This window comes from Opisthocomus hoazin, chromosome Z, assembly GCF_030867145.1.
Source record: "Opisthocomus hoazin isolate bOpiHoa1 chromosome Z, bOpiHoa1.hap1, whole genome shotgun sequence".
Lineage (NCBI taxonomy): Eukaryota > Metazoa > Chordata > Aves > Opisthocomiformes > Opisthocomidae > Opisthocomus > Opisthocomus hoazin.
Window position 1 is genome coordinate 65,876,466 of NC_134454.1, and position 25,350 is coordinate 65,901,815.

The 25,350-nt window shown below is 40.0% G+C and overlaps 1 protein-coding gene across 3 annotated transcripts in view; it reads right to left on the reverse strand.

The window, feature by feature from the left end:
* The window catches only part of MAST4 (microtubule associated serine/threonine kinase family member 4), a 300,471-nt gene that overhangs the window by 136,859 nt on the left and 138,262 nt on the right, over positions 1-25,350 (reverse strand). For all 3 annotated transcript variants that reach the window (XM_075447097.1, XM_075447099.1, XM_075447098.1), the window contains one exon: positions 14,275-14,306. In XM_075447097.1, the coding sequence (XP_075303212.1) occupies positions 14,275-14,306 (32 nt within the window). The remainder of the gene's footprint in view (positions 1-14,274; positions 14,307-25,350) is intronic.

Genomic DNA, 25,350 nt, shown 5'->3' on the forward strand with positions numbered 1-25,350 from the left:
CAGTTGGGTTTTTTTAAATTGAAGTGCCTTGTTACGCAGGGATAACCCAAACCCAGGCTCTTAATGAACATTTATTTATCTGGTCTTTATTTAAGCTACATTTCAGTGCTAATTGATGCCATTTAACTTTCCTGTATTTATTTTTCCATCAAAAGAAATACACTGAAAATATAAAAAATCTTCTACTGAATAGTTTTCTATTCTCCCAACACCCTGCACCTATCTATCAACAACTATTATTTACCTAGAGAGCCACTAAGCTCTGTTTTGGCTGATTGATTGGTAACTGATTCCTTATTAAGGCCCAATCATGCACACGAATATGTATGTGCATGCAGAAGCTTCTCCTCAACAGCTTTGCAAGGCTACCACAGGCATGCCTGATTTTTTTTTTTTTTTTAATACACCTCCTGGTTCTCTCTAGTCATTAGAAAAACAGGGGTAGGCAAGTCCTCTGAATGGAGGCAAGCAGCAGAAATACAGCAGTCAGTCTTTCACAAAAAGAAACAGTTTTGAAGTTTGTTGTCTTTTTTTAATCTGTGCTACGCTTAGGTAAAGCCCTACACACATCTCCACAGGGAATCCTGTCATTAGACAAGCACAAATGAATAATGTTGTCTGTTACAATATTTTCTTCCATGAAAGCAGATACTTAAAATATGGTATCAAGATTCAGCAGAAAGTTTTGGCAATTAATCCCACAAAAGTAATGATACATTATGAAGAACACTAGAAGGAAGTCAAGAGATCATCTTCTTCCCCAAGAGAGGTCCATTATACCCATGTCACCCCTATCACTCCAGCCAGCTGTTTTTCTCACTCGTTCTTAAAAGCTGACAGCAATTCCACAACACTCCCAGGTACTCCACTCCTCTGCTTCACTATGGAGAGACAGTAAATGTTTCAACGGTATTTAAGCTGAATCCCCCCTCGTTTCAATTTAAACACATTATGTCTTGCTTTACTCCCCAATAACACAGAAAACACTTTATTTCCTGCTCATGGCAGATGTTCCACACACTTCAAGACTTTCACAATCATCCCTCAGCCTTCCCTTCTCTAGAATAAATAACTCCAGCTTAGTAAATATTTTTCCATAGATCCCATCAAGTTTTCCAAGCGGCTGACAGTCGTCCTTCGTTCTCCAGCTGATCCATCTCAATACACAGCAGTCAAACCTAAATGCAGCACTCCAGCATCAGGCCTTGTAAGTTCTCTGTGGGGCAGAGTAACATTGCATGCCTTGCAGTTCAAAACATCAGCTTCCCAGCATGATGCACCCTCTCCCCCATCTTCTTCCCCTCCAACAGCATCACATTGTGGAACCATTATACCTCTCAGATCCTCTTCTGCACACTGCTGTCTATCCACCTGTCTTGCATCTGAAAAGCTGAGCATTTCTGCCCAAGTAAGAAGTCTCCAGCTAGTCCTATTTTACTTGGTATATCTTTGCCAGGTTGTCAGAACGATTTTGAAGCCCCATACTGTTCTTCAATATACTTGCATTCTTCCCAGCTTGTTGTCTGCTACAAACATGATAAATGCCATCTATTCCACCATCTAGGTCACTAATGAAAAATAATGACAAAAGCCATTCATCCGGGTTTCTTACACCTGCAGCCCATTGTAATTTCCTGCTTAGTGTTTCTACCCTACATGCAATACAGCAAAAGGTATCTTAAAAGCAATAGTATCCCTGCCCCACACTCCTGTGCCCCCCCTCCCAACAGATCTGCTGGTATGGCTTGTTCGTAAAACTTGGCTTAAAAAAAAAACAAAACAAAGTTCAGATTTACAGAGCAGTATTCTAAAAGCTTTCTGGATTTAGATATACATACTTGGTACTCCTGACAGACTCATTTCAACCACAAAAACAGCTGTATTTTTAAAGGTAAATGAAAACATTTTAAGTGTCTTCTAGCATAATCTAGGAGAGAAGCATTCACAAAGTATGACAACAATCTACAAAAACTCATCTTCAGCAGCACCTCAATTCTACTAAGAACCACAGAACATTGGAGGCTGGGTCTCAAGGCCTTACCCACATGCCTGGTTTAATCCCATTTCCATCGCATGCTGTGTTCAAGTGGGATGTCTGTCTAGTCACCTGACTGTAAAATACTAACATGTAGCAGAGGGAAAAACAGCATTCCCAACGTCTGTGTTTCCTGCGCCACCTTTACAAAGGCACAGGTGAGCTTTTCCATTCAAGCTGGAACAGCAAGAATTGTTTGCTCCCGGCCACACGCTCAGCCCTATGTTAGGGACACCTGGATAAGCATGTTTGTCTCAAATGCTATGCTTGCCATCTCTGCCTCGGGGCATGACCACACTAATCATTCACGAGTGAAGCCACTGGGATAAGAGGAAATGCGATTACATGCAATTACACTGTCTTTTGAACCGTGGCAACCAACACACAATGAGTGTAAGAGACTCCCAAAACCTCTGTCACCCTTTTAGACCGTCACTTGCTCCCACCATCCCTTTCAGGCAAGAATGGCAATACTATGGATTCACTTTTCCCCAGTACTCTTCCTGACCTTCTCACATGCCTCTGAGAGCTGTCACAACACTCAGTAAACCTCACAGGTCTAAGCTTAACTGGCTCACCAGGAAAAAATGTGACAGAGAAGTGGAAACACTGCAACATTTGGGAGAAAGGACAAGCAGACAGAGAAGGCAGAGAAGAAAAGCACATGGATGGCAGGAAAGTATGCTAATGCCACATCAGCACAGTCATCACAACTCGGGGAACATGGATTTTTTAAAGACTGAAGAGGCAGAACTGGCTAATTAGCCCTTGCAGAACAGAAAGGTATCCTGCCAAAGCAGCATTTTCCTTCTTGAAGTCTACAAGACAAGAGCTCTGTCATGCTGCCATCCATCCCCGCCTTTCCTTTTCAGCCCGTCACAAAAGCCACCCACCTTCCTGCTGCCCACAGTTTTGGCTGAAGTAACCTGTTCAGTTTCTGCAGCCTCCAGTCTCACAGTGAGCTATTAATCCCTCCCCAAGCACTGCTCATGCTCCTGCCCCTCATTTTAGTCACAAGAGCCATCACCCATCCTCCCATACACAAAGCACTCGGCAATCAGACTGTTGGCATGCCTATCCCCATCTGAAAACTACATTCACAGAGTGATTCCTGCAAGCCTAAACCTGGCTCAGGATCCCCGCCCCAGCTCTCCACTACTCTACCCCACAGAGCACACCTGCAAGGAAGGCGCTCGGCTTTAGGCAAAGGCTGAAAACACTAGCGGATGGAAAACCTCCAAAAAAACAGAAGTGTGTCAAGAGAGGCATCCATTCCACAAAACTTTGTAAGACCCATAATTCCCACGGGGAGAGGAAAGCAGATACTTGGAGGAAGGGAAGTGAACAGGGTCCAGAAGTTTTAGGCAGACAGAGAGCTGCTTGTAGAGGCAAAACTGTCCACAGCCACAAACATTATGGAGTACGTTCACAAGCGACTGACGAAACAAAACAGCCACTGTGACCTAACTATACAGCAGGCACCACCCCCAGCCATGGACAACAGAGGCCCTGGAAGTCAGCATGGGGTGCCTCCTCCTGCCACGCTATACCCTGGCTGCTTTAAAGCTTGAAAGTCTGTCTATGGGCCACGCACACATGTAAGATCAAACCAGCCTTCCTCCTCCTCCTCCAACTCTTCCTGTAGCTGTCTCAACTGTTATTTCCCAGCACTATAGTATAAAGCCTTCAGAGGAAGATGCATCAGGATTGTTAGCACCTCCCAGCTCGTTCAAGATCTCTGCCAGTGAGGACATGCCCACTTTGGTGCTCCTCCATGATCCAGCTGTTGTCCCAGGTCCTCCAGAAGCAAGCATTCATGTTCTGAAATACTATCTCACTGCCAGTCCCTCTCACATCTAGCAGCAACCTCCTCATACTGTCACTGAAGTAGCTTTCACTCTTCTCACGGCACAGGTTAACCAGCAGAATCCATTCCTCAGAGCACCACCCTGGCTTTTATAGGAGGGCAAGGTCTTGCTGGAAGCACAGTTGTGAAAAGAAAAGGGGAAAGGCAGACAATCACGAACAGCTAAAAGGTTCAGAAAGGGACCCATCATGGGGAGAGTGACACAGAAGGTAGTCTGGGTAAAATAAGGACTAGCAGATATGAAAACTTAGTGAAAGAGGAAGGTGAGAGCCAAGAAGGATTATGGGTCACAGACAATAGCCAATATGTTGAAAACATGCCTGCCAGAAGATGTAAGGCAGGCAGATCCCTGATGTTCACTAACTGCCTCTTATACCTGACAGCAGATACTTAGAATATAGGTGATCTTACTGCTATGAGAGGAACGAATACGTTGCGCAGAAATCTGAGTGTTTCTTTCCTTGCAATAAAACCAAACATTTATTTGTATGTTATACCTCACCTTTAATCGCCACCAAAAAAATCACCAGCAAAATTAAAAAAAAAAAATAAAAAAAAATCTATCAACAGAATTCTTTAAGCAGAGCACAGGTTCATCAAACAATCATGTAATCTCCCCAGAGCCCCACCATGACCCCAATCCTACACAGGCTAAATGTGTGCATGCTAGAAATTGCACAGCCTCAGAAAGCTCCCTCTGTAGATTAAGAGAGTATTCAAATCTTCGTAGCATCAGTGCCAAAAAAAAAATCAGTTCATCAATACAGCATAGGACAGCCTGGATCATGCAATTCATGAGGACATTACAACTCCTTTGCGACCAACAATTCTTTCTGACAAAACTTTGAATTTTCCTTAACTGAAGAAAACTGGACTTCCCAAAATTAATGCCAATAGGAAAAAAAAACAACAAAGAACAAGAACCTGTTTCATATGTCAGAATTTTGAGGTTTACTATTTGAAATTCAAGCTGCATTGACTAGCAGTGGCTACCCACACTATGTTCTTCTGCCAGTTTTCTCACTGGGTAAGTACCTTCTCAGGCAGCAAAATGAAATAGGTGGTTATACGGTCATTTGTTCTTCTTGCGTATGTCACACAATTTTTAAGTTTTACTAGAACAAATATCAAAGAGAAATAATTTTACTCACAATGCAACTTCTGTTCAAAGAACAAGTGAGAGGACACAGCCAACGCTAATTTAAAAATACTTACAGCAAGTATCTTTCCAAAATATTTTTGTTATTCCACATGCGTCTATCACATTTGCCACTGAGAATTTAGTCACATAGTTATTTTGCTCACCCCTAGACCCCAACCTGCTGCTCAGAGATCACTGCTGCCTTGCCTCAGCAGCTCACATTTCCAGCCATTAAATTTCCCTAGCATTTTCCCTCTGCTCTTGCTATATGCTTTACTGCTTCTATGTACACAGAAACACTGCAGACACCACAAGCTGCCAGTTCAACAGGTAATGCAGGATACAAGGGCAGAACCAACAGAAACAGAACAATTCACTGAAAAAGGCCACAAGCTGGAGAGCAAGAACAATATGTTAGCTAATTCATCAGACCTCCATCCCATCACTCTTTCTTTGCCTCATTTTGTCAGGTTCGCTATTTAAGTTTTACTAGTGAACTGATAAGGTCTTTGCTACCGCTACCTCTTTCTAGAGATTCAATTATTTTAGCATCCCAGCACCTGCTTTCACATTGCCAGTAATCCGTCAGCCATGAGATCTGGCCCTCAAAATCTAGACTGAACCTCCTGTGTTACATAAGAGCTATTTGCTTGTATACAAATATTTTAAATATTTAAAATTTCATTTAAACTATTCTACAGCAAAAACATTTTTAAAATTTAGGCAAAGCATGGAGGCACCCAGACACCTGATTTTCTTTGCTCCCTCCAAGCAATTCCCCCATCCTGAAATTCTGCAACATCCCTACAGGACAACAACTTGACCCTAGAGGCTGATTTCATGCTGCTTTTTCCCTGTGGCTTAATTTGATCACAATTTTGATAAAGAATTACTTAAGATTATTTTTCATTCTTGACCCTGTCCTGTCCTTGCCTAACAAAGGTGCCAGCAGAAACAAAATTCGACCAGGGCACAGCACACCCAGAGCACTGTGAAGAAGCATAGTACCTGGTCAAGCATGGGCCAGGTGATAATTTACATTACTTGGACACCACAGCACTCACAGAGTAACAATACATAAATATCACATTACACAATTAAGCTTTAAAACCTGAATGCCTTATTTTCTGGACATCAATGCTCCAGAGGTAGCCATGTTGCTTCAACAAATCCTGTGATGTTCTGGGTCTTGAACACATATCCATGTGATTAAAGAATATAATGGACAATGCTGTATGAACCTATATGTCCTATTAATACAACAAAGAATAGTTTTTAAATGCACAAAAACATCTTCACTACCTGACATTTTTTTGTAGGTATAAAGACTGTGTGCATATACACACAATGAGCATGAATTTGCCAGTAACAAGGTTTCATCAAGCTTCAAAATATCCTCAAGCGGTGCATCTATCCTTCACTGAAAATGGACATGATGAATTACATTAAAACAGCTAGCTCCTTTCGCTAACATGTGATATGATAAATCATAAAGAGAGGATGTCACTGTGTAAAACCCACACATGCAATAGTAAAACATGAGTCAAGAGAACATGCAGAGAGATGTAATGATATTAATATTGGTACAATTGAAGCGAGGATGCAAATGTGCATGTGAAAGCGCCAAAAGAAACAACAGAACAAGATTAAATGGAATGGCCTGTACTGATAGGCAAGGACATAACTAACAGCAATAAACTACCAAGGGACGTGTTGTTTATATCACAACCAGGCCTGTTCTCTCCACAGCACAAAGGACTCATCCGCAGAAGACCCAGCGCTGGCAACAAGGCTACACAGCACGCTGCACACGCCATTGCTCTTCCCCTTAAACCAACACAACTTTAAAACAAGGAAACACAGACAATGGGCATCAGACTTGTGTAAAATTTATGCAGGCTGAAATAAGCAAGATTGTGGGGGCAAAGGATCGTGCTATGCTGTTTGCTCCTAAAGCATACAAAAAAAATGTCCAAAACTGACTTTTCCACTGTCAGTCACAAGGAACCCAAGAGATGCGATGAGGATTCAACAGCTGGTGGCCCTTGTCCCTCATGTCACACACAAGTGACCTGCCCAGACACGTAGGCTTTTTGAAGTATTTTGAATTCCTTGTTCAGAAAATGCATCAAAATCTCAGTAAAGTACATATAAGACTTAGCGTTCATTAACAGATCTCAAAAGAAGTTGTCAGTGTAGGAATCTCCTTTGTACAAAGGAGGTTTTTTTTTTACGAGTTCATAAAATTTTATCATCTGGTTTGATGCTATTCAGCATTTTCATCAGTGATAAGGAAATTAAAGCCACTGCTGAAATTTCAAAAGGTGAAACATTGAAGAAATGATAAATATTGAGGATGACAAGGTTGTCGCATACGAAGCAATCTGGATCACTTGGTAATCTGTGCTCCTTTAAAGAAAAATGTATTTTAATGACAAATGCAATGTTAAGCATCTAGAAACATGAGTGTCTGCTGCACTTAGGAAGCCACCATTAAGAAAAATAACGTAGGGTGCTTAGAAGACATTGTTCTCCCAGTGTGTTGCTGTGACAAAAGGTGCCGACAGAAACACAGAGCTATAAAAGGGAGATAGGATTTTTATGTCTCCCCATAGCATGAGCAAAACATCACAAAATCAGACTTGCAGGAAAAAAAAAATTTCTCCTCAATGACAGCAGTATGAAAACCTTCACAGTTATGGACTTCAGTGTACTTAGTTTGTCAGAAAGACAGAGATGTGGTTATCGAGCACCAGACAGTATACCAACTACAGTACACTGCCACCAGGGGAAAAAGCAGCCAAAAGAGCACATTCGGGTTTAACAAAGAAGCGCATACAGAAACGGCGCTACTAACACTTAACAACAAAGCATATGCACCTTAAGAATTAAACATGGGCTATGGATAGTATCCATCTGAGCACAAACCATCCATGGTAGCACTGAGAGATTCACTACCTGGCAACAATAATTACTTCACTTTCCAAATTTAAGATAATGGTAATCTCCCAAATACTTTAAGACTAAAAAGTGACTAGTTTTCTTTTTATAACTAACGCTTTGTTGTTTATTACAAGTGTACAAGATGAATATATTGGATACAGTAATTTGAAAGTCCAAAGCAGATTTCACCTTACTTCAAACTCAGATAAAGCTGAAGAAAATAAGCAGATATAATGGAAATGAAAATCAGATGGAAGAAAAAAAATACCTGATTCTACTTTCAGGGCTCTAAAGTGCAAGACCTTCTCAGTTCTACACACAGCCTCCACTCCTTCCAGAAAAGCCCTCTGTCTTTGACATACTGTGCAGCAGTACTGTTACTTGCTGATATCAAAACAGTTATTCTTGACTTTGACACCAAAAAAGCCATTTTTTTTGTTATGCTACTATGCCTGAAAAACTCTAAACATGGATGCAACTAACCCAACAGAAGAAAGACACTCTTTTTTAGATCTAATTTAGATCAGCAAGCGAAGTCTGTTGCTCTAACACACAGGCAAAGAGTGATAAAAGCACCTGATGCACATGCAATAGAACTGGAACTTTATGAATAGGTGATAAGCTGTACCCACAGAACAGACTGCACCACCCAAGCTATCTGAGTCTGGAGACAGAAAGGGCCAGCTCCTGCCATTCTGGGCTTACAACCCTACTTGCCTGCCTGTTTTGCCCCTCCACCTCCTGCCAAAGGTGAACACACCACAGAGACGTGCAACAAGGACTTTTCTGGGGGCAACCTTGCCCCACATCCCTCCCTCTAGGCACATAGAATTCCTTCAGCTGCCACCAGAGGGAGTCTTCTATCACCACACACTAATTTGCAGTAAAAATTCCTGCCAACAAAAGGTATGTGAGCTACGGCCGTAGACGCAGACACTCTGAAGAACAAACATCTAAATCTCTGTACTTTAGGTATAACAATGGTACTTATCAAAACATTCACCTCAGGTCAGCCTGTTTACTTCATCTCTACACAAACAGTAGTAGCAATAAAGTGTACACAGAAGAGACCTACAGCAATACGAATTCCCAGTTCAACACTGTTTCATAGCCTGAGGAACCTATTGCTCATTTAGGTGTAACTGCTGACACGTGCTCTGAAGAAAGTTCTCTAAGCATTCGTTTTTCTCCTGCAATAATTTTAACTGGATGTTACACATTACTGTAACTTAAGGCACTGAGATTCTCTCAATGAAACCAGATTGCACAGCCTGTGCACTTTCAGAGAAAAATAAAATCCAAACAACCCCTAAAACTTTCACAGAGAAACAGAGATTTTATTTCAATTACAAATACAAGTTTTAAGTAACTGGAGTATCATCTCAAGACTGCATTTTGAATAGCTTTTATAATTAGCATGGAGAACACTTCTCAAAAATCTAGTATTATTTATAGTGATCTGTCTGAAATTGTTCAGATAACATTCTCCAAAATTAATCACTATTTTCCAGAACTTAAGTTTCTGTCTTCAGCTATAATGAACAAAATTTGAATTTCTGCACTTCGCAAATGATGTACCACCACACAAGCAATTTCAACACAATAGTGCCCTTCTGCAAAAATACATTCAAAGAACAAAGCTCCTAAGATGCATGCATAGCATACACACAGGTCCTGAAACATACATACAGAAGACAAGGGAAGCAGCAATGCTTCTTACATGTTTTGGGGTGCTTGGAGGCTTTTGTTTGTGTTTTTTTTCAATTCTTCACAGTTGCTCAGAAGTAATTTCCTTGACTGTCTTTTGACAGTTGTGTCCTTCAAGCCACAAAGAAGCCTATACAATTAGGGAGATAAAACTCAAAAGCAGCTGTTGGGAGAGTTAGGCTTGTACTATAAATGTGTTCCACTTCTGGGGGTTTCCTTTGGGTGTTCTGGCATCTGATCTAAACACTTTTCCTTATCGCAAGTCACCCATATACATAGACAATCTTTTTACAGATAAATCTATCTGTAAGCACACAGAAACTGTCAATCAAATTCCAGTTTTGTCCACCTACGTGACACTGACCTTGGAGTATTTGTTTTTTTCTTGAAAAAGTATGGTTGGCATGATTTCACAATTCCATTCTACTCAATTTCTCATTCCCACTTCTTCCCCTAGGTTAACTGATAATCCATATCTGTCATTGATAAAAACTTCCTTACAAAACTGTTGTTAACTTTCTTGAAACTTATTTAATTAAGCCCCTAATCAATCAGCAGTTATAACTAGTGTTTCTCTTTAATTCTTGTCTGGTCACACTCTTGTGTTGCTGTTACCCAAGGATATCAGCTCCTTCACTGTAATGTATAAATGAATTTTATGAAAATTCTGTGACCAACTTCGACATTTCCACAGGTGCAAGCAGATTATATCATTGCTGCTACTGAACTAGAGTCCATATTTTCTAATTTCTGAAATTAGTTTCAGAGATGTCAAGAGAAGGACAGATGCAGCAAAAATAAATACATAAAAGTTACCTAGCTCTGAATTAAACTGAAATTGACAGGTTAAACAAAAGAAAAAGGAAAAAGAACTGATATAGTCTAGAAAGTCAGGTATTTTGTTTCTACGGCAGGTGCTTTAACCACTGAAGCTGTAAAGAAAGGAGGAACCTCCTCTAACTACCTGCTTACTTATTTTTAAGTATTACTCCTTCTGAAGGCTTCTCTCCACCTAACAGAAGCCCGTTGTTAATTCATTTTTAGGAGAAGGGCATTTTAAACCAGAATACACCTACTTCAAGCTGAGGGTAATTTTGAGCCACAGCCCTGGAGTTCATATCCTATCTCTCTGTAGTTCTCATTTAGCTGTACTCTGTGGCTACAGGAAGGAAACAAAGAGGATAAAGACATCGATGCTTTAAAACCAGTGATGTAACTCACTCAGTTAATCCAGAACATACACTGAGATCTCTCCTCCGGAAACCTACTCCACTAGATACACTCTGAATGTGTAAAGGATAGGGATTTTTTAGATGCGATCGGGCATTCTCTGGTTCATCAGACGATCCACATGCTTCACACACAGATGTTAGCAACACTTAACTCTGATCAAATTAAATCTGTATTTCTGGATCTGGCTTAACATTAAGCACAAATGTCTCCCTTGATATTCAGAAATCTTTGGGAAAAAAACCACATCAATAAAAATATCATAACAATACTTAATTAATCCTTCCCTGTAGTGGCAGCATGCAGAAATACACTTCCATATTATTTTCTGATTGATAGAGTTGCGAAGTCGAATAGTAACAGCCACGCAGGTTTACAATCACGTTCAGCTTACATAAAGTCAGTTTTGCTGCTGGACACAGCCTTAGAGAAAGTTCCCAGCCATTCATTCTGACTCCATTTCACCACAGCCTGCCGCCAGCAAGGCATTTGTGCAGCTAGACAGTCAAACATGCTGAAGAACTTGCACGAAGCTAGTTGCAACACGGCTCAGTTCTGCCTGTGTCCACACAAGCACTCAAGCCAGCAAAGCCAGGGGGTGGATGCTCTGAGGATGGAAAAACTCACCTCTTTCTCAACCAGCAACACTTATCTCAATTTATGGCAACCATGCTAAAGTTAACTTTAACTTTTAAACATGTTTTTATCTTCAGTTCTTCCTTTAGGAGTTGCTGTATAATAACTATGTAAAATCAGAATTGGGTTTAACCATAGGAGGCCCACAGTAAGCATAACTTATTTCAGGAGATCCAAAATGAGGCCCCACAGCCACAGACAATCTGGGGAAGAGCAGAAAAGTTACATCCGTTCCCTCTCCAAGTTCCCTATAATTTATGTCCTCAATCCCCTCCCACACTTCTGGCATCAAGCTGAGCACATAGCTAAGTAAGTCCAAGAGCTCTGGATGGCTCAGCAGAATAGCTAGGGAAAGGCTGGTAACTCCGTATCGGTCAAATATCACTTCTTTTCAAATGATCTGTTATTCTGTATGCTTCCTGCCAAATACCCACTGTTCCATATAACCATGTTATATATACCACATATAATATACCATATCCCATCCCATGGAGACTTAGAATCAGTAGCCTCCTTTATGTTGTCATAGAAAATGTATTTTTAAATTATCTGCATATATATGGAAAAAATCTGTATGGGCCAGTCAGTCTAAAAGAGGTATAAAAAACAATGAAACAGATATAAAAGAAAGCTTAAATATTTTGCACTGTAGCTCTTTGAAACATACACATACTGAATCATAAGCAAGGCACCTTTCCGCATGCATCTGTCTTTCCTTCCCTCCTCTGATTGTATCACACCAGAGAATAAGAGATCATTTTGGGGGACAGGGGACGCACAGCACATAATCAGTGCCAGTCATTCATCAACCCAAACCTCACTATACAAGCTTCTCTACTTAATCACCTCTGAACCAGCTCTCCCTGTCCTGCTTAAAGGTGCGTCTTTTGCATGCCATTGGCTCTGAAGCTCCAGAAGACAAACTGATACACCCACCCAGAGCCATTCAGGACCTCTGTATGTTTATTGAAATAAAAATAGAGGACCTTCTGAAATTCAGTCTTCATGTCAACATGCATACAACATGCAAACAGAGTAGCAAACACTGCCCACAAACACAACCACTGATACTACAGCCCTTGCTAACCTCAGCACTATAAGCCCCGTTAACTAAGACAGCAGTATTAAAGATATTTTAAAATACCATCTGCAGAATCCTAAGCACTTTAATAACTAGATATGATAATGCTGACACGGGGCTATTCGTTTACTATACTGAAGTCTCAGCAACATTACAGAATGTGCACTTACATCTCAATGATCAGCTATAAAAACATGCATATGAATGCAACTGAGGTGATTGCCGTTCTTCAGACTCGGAGAAAAAAATCTAATTACATTCAGTGTCAGGTATCATAGCAAGAATAAGCAAGGTCATGGCTACAGATAAAAAAAAGAAGAGTCTCAAGAGCCACTTTCTGTTCTCGCTGCAGTCAACAGGAGTTTAGCCATTAACTTCAACAGAGGCGGCCTTTTGCCCACACAACAGTCTCAGGTTAATATAAAGCACCAAAAGCACCAAACAAAGGCACCAAAAATCACTTTCCTTAACTGTTTTTCTCTCTACCATTGCAATAATTGAACACATTGATTTGGAACAAATTGATGTGGAATTAGTTTTACATTTTTTTGATTTTCCTTAAATAATGGGTTTGCTTACTGTACAGTATAAAATTCTTTATGTGTCAGAACCTAAAATAAGACAGTCTTTTCCAAGTCAGCAGATGTTCTATGTACAGACGTCTGGTATGCTATTTAAGTCAGAAAAAGAGCACTTAACTGCAGTTGCCCAGAGATCACAGTTTCAGTTATTCACATACTTAATCTTACTATCACCAAAAGCTACACTGCACTATGAAGTTGAAAACAAGTATAGAAAAACAAAACCAAATAACTGGCCTTTTGTGCAAGTGTTTAGGGTTTTACTCGTAATGTGTTGTCACATTAATACAAGCTTATTCAAGTATAGTGATAACCTTATAGTCCTAAGGTATTTGAAAGAAAGGAGTACGTGAGCTGGTTTCTTAAGACATTTTGCTGTGTTCTCATCCCAACACTTTCTCAATAAAATACTAAGAAAGAACAAGTAATAAACCAGATACAAACAAAAATATAAGCTTTAAAACCAAACAGCTCAAAAACACTTCAAAAACAAAGCCATGGTACAGAAATCTAAGCAAATCACAACCCATAGTATCCGAGTTCACATCTTTGTAACTCAGTGACAATTTATACAAGAATATACAGTCTTTACTTCCACTAATCAAAACAGTAGCTTAACAACCCTATATATTTAGTAGAACTCATCTATTCTTTGTTCCTACCTTTTTATCCAAGGCCCGATCACGGAATTTCATAAAGGAACAGTTTTACTGATGTGTTAAGTTTCATTCATATCATTCATGAAGAAACCAAATTTCTTCCTCGACTTTTAACATAAGAAATCTTCAATACAAAACAAAAACTTTAACGTAAGAATTTTTTGTCACTTTGCAAATCCCTCCTCTGGAAGAGGGGAATGGGCATAAAAAAGGTCACCGCACAATCCACAGGTTTCCACTTACAATCTTAATTTCATTGTATGTATTTTAAGGCAGACCAGTTGCCACATTTAACCTTCATTTTAACTGTCCTGAAAAGAATACTATCTACTCAAAAACTGTCATAACTACATACCATACTGTGAGCACAATAGTAAGAACTTCATGTACTTACAAACTTCCTCTTCTTGGAAGGCTCAACTCCTTCTGCAACAGAAAAAAAGCTACACTTTATTACGAATAAAATTTCTTTTAATTCAAAGTTGTCTTTTTAAGACATGAACTGTGATTCTCCCATCCCACCAGCAGCAGATAAATAGAAGTGGTGTATTTGGACTACTGTACGAGATGATACAGATTTTACATGCACCACCTTTTACTTGTTGCCTTCCACTCTTATCTGAAATATTAACATTTGCAATTGGAAAGGTCTATGCCTTTTTGTAGCAGCAATAGTAAAATATTTCAAACAACAGACTGTCATTATAGAAAAGGCTTACAGTCAGAGCTATGATGCATTGACACCAGTATTATAATTTGAAAATGTCAGTGACAAAGATATACTAAGTTCTTTACAGCATCCACCATTTGCAAAAGTTGTTAAAAATAGGATCAAGACCTAAATAGGGGACCAGAGTCAGCAAGCTTCCTACCCTGTGTTCTTCAACCCAAAAAACATGAAGTACATAACAGTTTGGTCAATTATAAATCACTGTAATTTACTGCACTCTTCTGCAAAGTACTAGCATAACAACAGAATCACTGTTCTTAAGTATTTCTACAACTTTTGCTGAGAAGAGTTAAACTACTGTTTGCAGGACTGACAAGACAGCCTGCTAGCCAAATTGAAACTGAAGACAAACTTTTTACTAGCATTTCAGTGCAGAAGAAAGCCACAAGATCCATGAAGCTTAGTGCATCAGAAATAGGCATAATATGTACACCCACATGTAGATTATCTTGTATTGTATAAATCACAGACTAGCTAAGGCTGGAAGGGACCTGTGGAGATCCTGTGCCCCAGCCTGCTGAAAGCAGGGCTAAATACAGCAGGTTACTCAAGACCGCATCCAGCTGGGTTTTGAACACGTGCAAAGATAGAGACTCCACAATCTCCCTGGGCAATCTCTTCCAGTGTTCAACTACCCTCGCTTTTTTCCATTTCTCACACAAACTTACGCTCCGAATGCTACATTAGTTAAGTTTTCTTTGCAATCACACCCAGCAGGGAGTATCACCTGTTTTTAAACAAAGGGACAACTTGTCTGAGGTAGAGGATACATGTTCAGATACATTTAAAGTTGAAGAGCATCATGAAATACAGGGTTGCATATGAGAATGATTCAAGTTAAGTGGACAGATGTCTTTCATCACTCAGTTACATTATTATATGTTTACTTCCAACATCCACATGAAAGGCTGTTTTAAAGTATGTAACAGACACTCTATTTTCCATTCTAGAAGTTATCAAAGTGAATAATTGCAACATTCTCTTTCAAAAGTAAACGTATATATATACAGGTTGTGCATGTGTGCACACGTGTGTTTATTTCACACAGCATACAAAGTTATAGGTACTGACAGTAAACGCACCCGAAAAAACAATTGAATGGATAAAAATAGTTCAGCCAGGCACCTCAGAAAAGGCCATAAGGGAACGAATAACTATGTATTCTTTAGAGACTTTTAAACGGTTTGCAGTAAATAAAGTCCAGGCTGCTAAGTGAATGATAAGGATTAAAATATCAAGTAGCTGCACAATTCCTGAGCACAGCCCATCCTGTTCAATGAATGAGGAAGGAAAAAATAGTGTGAAACAATGTAATTAGAGATCACAACGCAAAGGCACAAGAGAGCAGAATTAGGGGCCTTGGTAACAAATTCTGGCGCTTCCTAGGAAGTTCCAGCAACTGTTCAGAATTTGCAATTTAAAACAACATCTTTTACTATAACATGTGCTTAGACACAAAAGAACAGTTACACCTGCATACAATATTGCATTATGAAGCTGAGTAATTCCCCTAAATTTAAAATGTCACATTCATCATGGACAAAATGTAACTGCAATTTAGAACCCACGTACTTCCCTTTGCATGTTTTTTTTCTTTAATGTTTACAATACCATTGTGTTTTCTTTCTAATGTAAAACTTTACTTGTAATTCTAGGCACTGTCATACTGTAACAGACAATGACTGCAGAAAAAACTGCCAAAATGTGAAAGCAAGAATCATACCTGGTTTTGCATCCTATTTAACAGAGTTGCAACATGTACTTTAAATTTGCTTCCTATGTTTCAAGCCTTTTTTATTTTTTTTCAATCAAGAGTGCTTTGGTTATAGTTTATCATTGTAACAGCACAGCAAAAGACAGACACTGCCTTCTGACAACACTTTAAATCGCATTAATCTCTTGGCCCATTCTCATGTACGACATCCTGAAGCACTACTGACTACAGAATAAGGTTCTCTAAGAGATGATTCACTGTAATGACTTGCTGGTAAAGATGTTAAGAACTGCCAAACTCTCCCCATATAAAGTAAAAAATGAAAAAAAACCTCGAGTATGAAACTCATACAGGAAGATTTACAACACATTGCAAATAAAGCATTTCTAAAGCTGAATTTTCAAACAGTATAGACATAAACAAACAAAACAAGGAATGAAATAAAACAGGTACCTGGGTAATATCCATATCCTAATTTTTCCTACATATCACAGCACTGATGTTAAAATGCAAGGTCACTTCTCTCACGCTTCTTTTTTAGCTTGAGTATCTCCATGACAAACCCCCCCCCAACCCCTCAAAACGTACTGCTGAAGCTTGTTTTTCTGTCTCAAATCAGGCTGAATTTTTACAGCTCCTACATGATTTTATAGCATCACTTAGGACTCACCTGCCCCAAGGATTTTTGCACAGCCTGAAAAAAATATCAGATTATCAGCCATGTCAGTACAGACTTTCCTACTCCAGACAAGGCCCACCAACATTATGCTGGCTTTGTAATACTACAGCCAAGCTCCACAGCTGGATCTACACAAAGCAGATGGGAAAAGTCTAAACATGCTCTACATGGGGTTAACCTATAGCTTACGTTAGTGAAATCATTTATTTCCTGGGTACATAAAAACCATGCGTACCATTCAAAAGCTAAAAATGCCATTTTTATGCCGTTTCTCCCAGTTGTTTTACTCGCAGCCACTGAAAACAGGGAAGCACTGAATGACACTATACCAAAAATCACTCAGTTCTTCACGTTTGCAACGCTCCAGCTCAGATCTCTGTTACACTGCAAATGACCTAGAACGACTTCACAGTTTTCTGGCATTATGCTGTTTCCTTTCTGCAAGTCTCAATAAAACAGACTCAAAAACCTGGCTGTCCTAGTTCCGCTGCGCAGAATGCAACACATACGGACTGCTGAAGGTGAAAACTTCGCCGTGTCAAGACCTTCACATCACCTACTTAGCAGGCAAGCTCCTGGAGTACTAAAAAGAGAAAAAGATGCCTTCACAACCACTCTGCGTGGTTCTCAGGTGCCAGCTCTGCCCCAGAGGACAACACTACGCTCTTTTGCTCGTGACCTATGTGGAATCCTCCTCCGACCAGTTCAAGTTGTTTTTCAAGCTGGTTTTAGGGCTGTTTCATTCCGCTGCAATAACATAAAGCAGAATTAATGGACCAGAGACTCTTGTCCTTGAGGCCCTCAAAAACCATGGTCTGAAAATGTAATAAACCTTGCCACAGGTATAAGAAATCTTTGCAAGTCTGCCCCAAATTGCTTCAATGTTGCATTAAGACCCATGTGTACCGAATTTAACTGCAGGTATCATTAATCAGTTCAAACACAGAATCATAAGATCATAGAATCAGAGGTCGGAAAAGACCTCTAAGATCATCAAGTCCAACCATCCACCCAACACCACCATTCCTACTAAACCACAGCCGAAGTGCCACATCTAACACGCTTTTTCAACACCTCCAGGGATGGTGACTCCACCACTTCCCTAGGCAGCCTGTTCCAATGCCTGACCACTCTCTCAGTAAAGAAATTTTTCCTAATATCCAGTCTAAACTTCCCCTGACGCCACTTGAGGCCATTGCCTCTCGTCCTATCACTAGTTACCTGGGAGAAGAGACCAACAGCTGCCTCACCACAACCTCCTTTCAGGTAGGTGTAGAGAGCAATAAGGTCCTCCCTCAGCCTCTTCTTCTCCAGACTAAACAGCTCCAGCTCCCTCAGCCGCTACTTGTAAGACTTGTTCTCCAGACCTCTCACCAGCCTCATTGCCCTTCTCTGGACACACTCCATCAGCTCAACATCTTTCTTGCAGTGAGGGGCCCAAAACTGAACACCGCACTCCAGGTGCGGCCTCACCAGTGCTGAGTACAGCGGCACGATCACCTCCCTACTCCTGCTGGCCACACTGTTCCTGATACAAGCCAGGATGCCGTTGGCCTGCTCGGCCACCTGGGCACACTGCTGGCTCATGTTCAGCCGCCTGTCGACCAACACCCCAAGGTCCTTTTTCACCGGGCAGCTTTCCAGCTTCCCCAAGCCTGTAGCATTGCCTGAGATTGTTGTGACCCATGTGCAGGACCCGACATTTGGCCTTGTTGAATCTCATTCAGTTGGCCTCAGCCCACTGATCCAGCCGGTCCAGATCCCTCTGCAGAGCCTTCATTCCCTCAAGCAGATCAACACTCCCACCCAACTTGGTATCACCTGCAGACTTACTGAGGGAGCACTCCATCCCCTCATCCAGATCACTGACATAGATGTTAAACAAGACTGCACCCAAAACTGAGCCCTGGGGAACACCGCTTGTGACCGGCCGCCAGCTGGATTTAACTCCATTCACCACCACTCTCTGCGCTCGGCCATTCAGCCAGTTCTTTACCCAGCGAAGCGTACACCCATCCAAACCATGGGCAGCTAGTTTCTCCAGGAGAATGCTGTGAGGAACAGTGTCAAAGGCCTTACTAAAGTCCAGGTAGATGACATCCACAGCCTTTCCCTCATCCACTAGGCAGGTCACCTGGTCATAGAAGAAGATCAGGTTGGTCAAGCAGGACTCCACATTCTGTGCATTTTACTATCAATAACATAGTTTCACAAGCACAGATGCTTTCTGATTATTCAGTAATTATGATTCTTCCTCTGGTCCTACACACCTATAACACACTTCAGTATGGACAAGTTCAGTCAATGCATCGGACAGCAGATATCCAGCCTTATAAAAATACCACACTAACCAAATAAACCACATTGAACTTTCTTCTGGGCCAAAGTCTTCATCCCACTAACCAGAACCATGGTTTAAATCACAGAACTATATAAAAAGGTTTAAACAACAAAGGTGATTTAGAAAACACTAATTTCATCTCATTTCTTGTAAATATTAACAACAAGTTACAGAAAACGTAAAATATTTAATTTCTTACCCTATACGGGAGGAAGAAAAGGTGCCATTAACCGGCTTGTTGCCGGTTTCAGTTTTAAAGAATCAATAAAAAGCTGACACATTCATAAGCTGCTAAAGACACAGCTAATGTTGTCAATACAGGTTGATTTTAGAACCATGAGAAATCTGTTTTTATCTTTCTGGTAACTTGTGTTACATCTTAATACACTGCACTAAGAATAGGTTAACACTGTAACATCAACACTGCATTAATAACAGTAGGAAGAACAAAAAAAATCAGCAATGTCACACAATTCACCTTATGATAATCACTGACAGCAAGAGTTACTGCTTTGAGGGACGAATGTCAAGGATTTTCTTTTTAAGCAGTTACTATGTTTTTCCTGAAGTAAAGTTGGGGGGTGACAGCAAATCTTGCATTTGGATGTGTGAATAAGCAAAAAAAGAAGGGCAAGTAATACAGTACAGGACTGTTTTGATCTATCAGGGAAAGCGGTTACACTGTGCAAGAGCTTTTTGCAAGATTAGCAAGAGCTAATCTTGACCTCGTTATAAGATTAATGTATCAAGACACTGTATTAATCCATTCTAAATACCTTCTAAGTGAGGCAGATGCAGGTTATGCTTTTTATTTGATTGCTTCCAACTCTGCCGACATTCAGTTCTTCAGACTCACAGAGCACATTACCAAGTGGCTCGGTGTGGAGGCAGATCAACCACCTCAAATGCCTGGAGTGTTAGCGTCTCACACCAGGTGTGTCTCTCCTGCTGTAATTTTGTTTCTCTGACAAAGCTGTCCTTTGCTCTTATGACAACTTAAATGTTTCCTGGTTCCAAGAATAGTAAGCCTCTGGCTCATAAATGGTTTTCTATTAACACTAGGGTTGAATTTTAGGAGTGCCTATTGACTTTAAAATTTCCAGTTCAAGACAGAATTAATCAATTTTCAAAGAGGTGCAGAGAGGTGTTCAGCTCTTTCTTTGTCAGTCAAGGCATTCTCACTCGGATAGGATTTCTAACAAAACAAGCTAGATGACCCATGTGAGTGCATGTTTGGACCACCTCCTTCTCATCAATGCTAGCCTTCACTGGCTCGTTGAAGATGCAATTCTATTATCACTTATCTCAAGAAAACTGTACCGATACCTTCTTCACTGGTAAGGTAACTTCCAGTCAAGATTACTGTCCTCCCCTTTCCACACTAGCTGGCAAGGAGCTAGGCATTATCAATGCCTTACAGTAAAGTCTGATGTTCTGCCTTTCAGCTGACGCCTTACATATTCTCTCTATTCATACAGATGCAGCGATTAGTTTACCAGGGTTTTTTCTTAGTGTGTACCATCACCAATCAAATCAAAAGTCATGTCTTCACAAGCATTTTCATGAATGAAAATTGCCACTTCTGCACTGGCAAGCTCTGGAAGGTAGTTACTGTTACTCAGGGAAGACTCCATTCACTGTCCTCCTGTGTCACCTGCAGAACACCCCATGGCACAGAACACAAGGCTGCTTCTAAATACTTTTAACTGCGCATTTCAAGATACAGAGCTGTTCTGCTGTAAAGGCAAAGAGGCACTTCAGCTTAGATTTAAACAGAAAAGGTCACATTTTGTCCTTTTCCATATTCTGTGTTCTATACAATTCATTTTTATCTCCTCTTTTAACTTCCCTGCTTTTGTTACAGGCACTGCTGAACGTATCCTTCAAAGCAGAAACACATATGTGCATCAGCTGTACGGGTTCTGAAATGTGATTTAAACGGAATAACCAGGTGCCTACTTAAAGCTAGTCATTATCAATTTAAATCTAAGTTAATTGGATCAAAAAGAATGCCAAAAAGGATACATATAAAAAAAACACACAACAAAAAGAAATTGTTTTATCATGTACCATACAGAAGCAAATAATCTATTTGTATTTTCCCACAGATAAACCAAATATAACATTAAGATTTACAATAGACTAGACTGAACTAAGTAAACAGTAGTTAAACATGTTTTGCTTTCCCTAGTATTCTTCTATGAACTCTCTTACAGCATTAAAACACACTGATCCCAAAGGAAGAAGGTGAAACATTTAAAAATGACTCCATGCGTTAACAGCAAGGATTTTCCTGTGAACCACCCTATACTCTGAAGTCTTTCCAATTACGGGATCAGTGACAACATTTAGCAACTAAAAGAACTTGCTCAGAAAATATTATACTGTTCAGTAGATGCAATACTAATGACACTCTCCACTAAATTTTGAAATAAATTAACAGAAATCAAAGAACAACTCCTACCCCAGAATGTACAGGCTTTGACTAGCTTTTTTTTTTTTTTTGAAAGTAGGAAAAGTACCACAATGGTTTCTTCAGAAACAGTAGCAAGAATCTAAATTATTGCCTGGCAGTCAAAGGTATTCTCTGAAAAGAGAGGAGTCAGTCACTGGAAGATTTTTTTGAGTATAATCTCTTTATTTATCTTGTAAATAGAAAAAATAATAATCAAAATTACTTAGGCAGAAAAAAGAAACGAAAAAAAAGGATCAAAAGTGCTACAAACATATGCTTTATGGGAATAAAATTCATCAACATGGAAAATGAGGGGGAGAAATGCCAACTGAAAAAAAAAACAACCAAAATGAAAAAACCCTAGTGCTTATTGGCATGTCTGATTTACACCAACTGAATCCATAAATAGTCCATGCTTCAGGGACATACCAAATCAACCAAAAAAACCCCACACACTGTATCAGTAACCTACTGGTCAAATAAGAAACAGTAATGCAGTTGAGAATTACTCAGACTATGCTTAATAAGATTATCTCTGCTGTATCTCACGTTTTCAGTTGCTGCAAAAGCAGCAGTGGCAAAACACATCAACTCCACTTCCTTACAACAATAAAGCAGTGTAGCTTACTTGGGAGAGTAGCTACCGTAATTAGTAAAAGGTGAAAACTAATGAGAAGCACAAACCCTTTTGAAAGAGAGCAATTTGACTGTTGCCAACTTTAACTCAGTAAATGCTTGTATTAATTTTCCACTGGTCTAATCTTCTTTCAGATATTTCCTAGTAAAATGTAGTAGAAAATATTACTTTAGGTTTTGTTCATTGCCTGCCATGTTGCAGTCTCAGCTCAATGATCATGTTTCTTTAATGAAAAAACATGAAAACTCTGAATGAACTTTCCACCTGAAAGTACACAAAATAACTAAATAATTTCAGCTAACACAGCATTAGCAAATTCATGCTCCACTCTGACCTGCTGCCTTTCAACCCTTGGCAATGTACCACATCACCACATGGCTAACGGAGAAAACGCATGGACTGTAAAGTGTTTGAAACACTAAATGGATTCCAGCTACCAAGCTCACCTGAATATATCCATCTTGAGAGTTTAAGAGTGCTATTATATATTGGGGGGGGGGGAGGGGGCAGGGCATGGAAATCACGCAAGACGTAAACGCCAGCTGCTGGTACCACTGTTCAGCTGAACAAATACAACCAATGACACAGTTTACCAGAACTGGAGAACTCTGAATCCACTTTGACTAAAGCAAAGGATTTCTCCAGGTTCTGTTTAATTCTGTAGGTTCTTCATCAAAGAGAAAGTGGTGGTTTTTATATGGGCATACCTACACAGGATTTTGCCTACTATTAAAAAGCAATAGAAAAAAACTGGCACACAGCGGCCAGCTTCAGCACTTCTTGACAACACAGTTGCCGGAGACCATTATGCCCACAGGAATCTAGCTGCTTTCCTTTTAGCAGCTGCAGATCACTTTTTGTATTATACAATTTTTGCAATATATAATGAGCATGTTCAGCAGCTGCTGCTGAAATCTGTAACTAGAAGATGAAATGATTAAGCCTGCCTTCAGCATGAAGAGACTTGCCTACATTTAGGCTTTGATTGCAACAGTTTTTGTTAGTCATTTGGCACAGGATAGAAGGGGCTCCAGAAGTCCAAACACATTTATTCTTTCTTCCAGGGCTGATTACCACTAGCAAAACACAGGCCTTGCTATACCTTGACACATTCACAATCATGAGCTGGAAGAGACCACGTATGCTGAAAGGGAAAAGAACACTGGAAGGAAGTTTTAAGCCATGTTAACCCAACGAACTGAGTCACAAGAGTCTTGCCAAGGCATTCTCGTGCCCATAATGCCCGCTCTAGGACCCACAGAGCTGAGCTCTGCAGCTGCTCTTCACACACAAGGCTAAAGAGAAGATTTTGGGCAGGCCGGGAACAGAGGGCACAAATAACTCTATTTTTTCCCAAAAAAATCACATGGAACAACAGTGGTAAAACACTACTTTTTCACTTTCAGCAGACAACAGAAATATCTCTTTTGTAGAAAAAGGCTAATTCATATTTGCTCTGTTAATGATTCCAGATCTTCTGCCCCTTATGCAATTAAAGGTATCAAAATTAGAGATTTTGCTTAATGTTGACATTTAATCAGTATTTATAAACTCAAATTTGATCAGTTCAGCTGACCCCATAGCTTACTGGTAATACACTCCACTGATGTGGAAAAAAGATTCAGGTTCTAGGGCAAGGATAACACTGGAAAAATTGAGACTGTTAGAGACCAGCAAGGTAAATATTAACCCCATTTGTGAAAACAGCTTAGTCAAAATGAACACTTTATTTTTCACTTCAAAACTCTAGTCGCGTGTTTCTCTTAACAAGCTGAAATTTGACTATTTCCTACAGGGCTTTAAATGCCCTGAAAAATATGAAAGCTCCACACTAGTGTCTGCCACTCTCAAAGCAAAGCCCATTCTAGCTTAGGCAGCCACACTGTCATTATCTTTCGTCTTTGCTACTATGATAAACCTAAACATTGCTTTTCAAGGGCCTTCTCAACAAATGTTTCCCACCTTGTTTCCTGCTCGTTTGCCACACTTGCTGCTGAATTGCAAAAGGCTACTCTCGCTACTTCGCTGCCTGTATGGCAGGCAAGAGGACACTCCCACCATGAGCTGTTGCACCCATCTTCCATCGCTATTCAACACTCCAAAGCAAGAAAAAAATTACTTCAACCTCTCCAAAGACAGTATGGCAAAAATCCCATGATCTTTATTGACACTACAATGCCCTCCCTGCTGATGTTTTCCAGTTTCTCTAATTAGCTGCAATCTCAATTTTGAGTCTCCACTGCAGTGCAGAAAAGAAGCAGGAAGGTAATTTTTCTTTGGGGATTTGAACGGTCTTTTTAAGTATTCCTTTCCTTATCAGAACGGGATTGTAACACAAACATTAGCAGTCTGCTATTTTTCTTCTCATCTGAAGGTCTCAAAATGTGTACAACAAGTCATAGATCTGCTGCATCAATCACTGGTCTAAAAACTCTGATGCAGGCAGGAAGCTGACGTCTAATGAAGACCATTTCGAGGCACAACCCCAGATTCTTAATACTGACAATTTCACTGGGAAAATCCTCGACAGAACAATGTAAATTACTAGACCATTGCTGGACCACTGTGTGAGAATTTGTGAACTCTTCACACGAAATAAATCATTGTCGCTGCCTAGGCAAGGTTTTCTGCTGAAAACCACAGCGGACAGACAATACTTCTTACCTACAGAAAGCAAAAATCTAACAGTGATAAATCCTTTTCCACAATTTATATCATTACTTGGTTTCTCTGTATCTGCTAGCAATAAAGTCAGGTATATTTTATAGTTTTTTATTTGGACTACTACCATTCTAGGTAAATTGAGATTAGGACCCAGATAATCTTTTGTTTTATTGCCATATTATAGTCCACTTCATCCCCCCCTTGTCCAATATGGCAGATGGATTGTTCCAAGTCAAACTACAGTAAATCA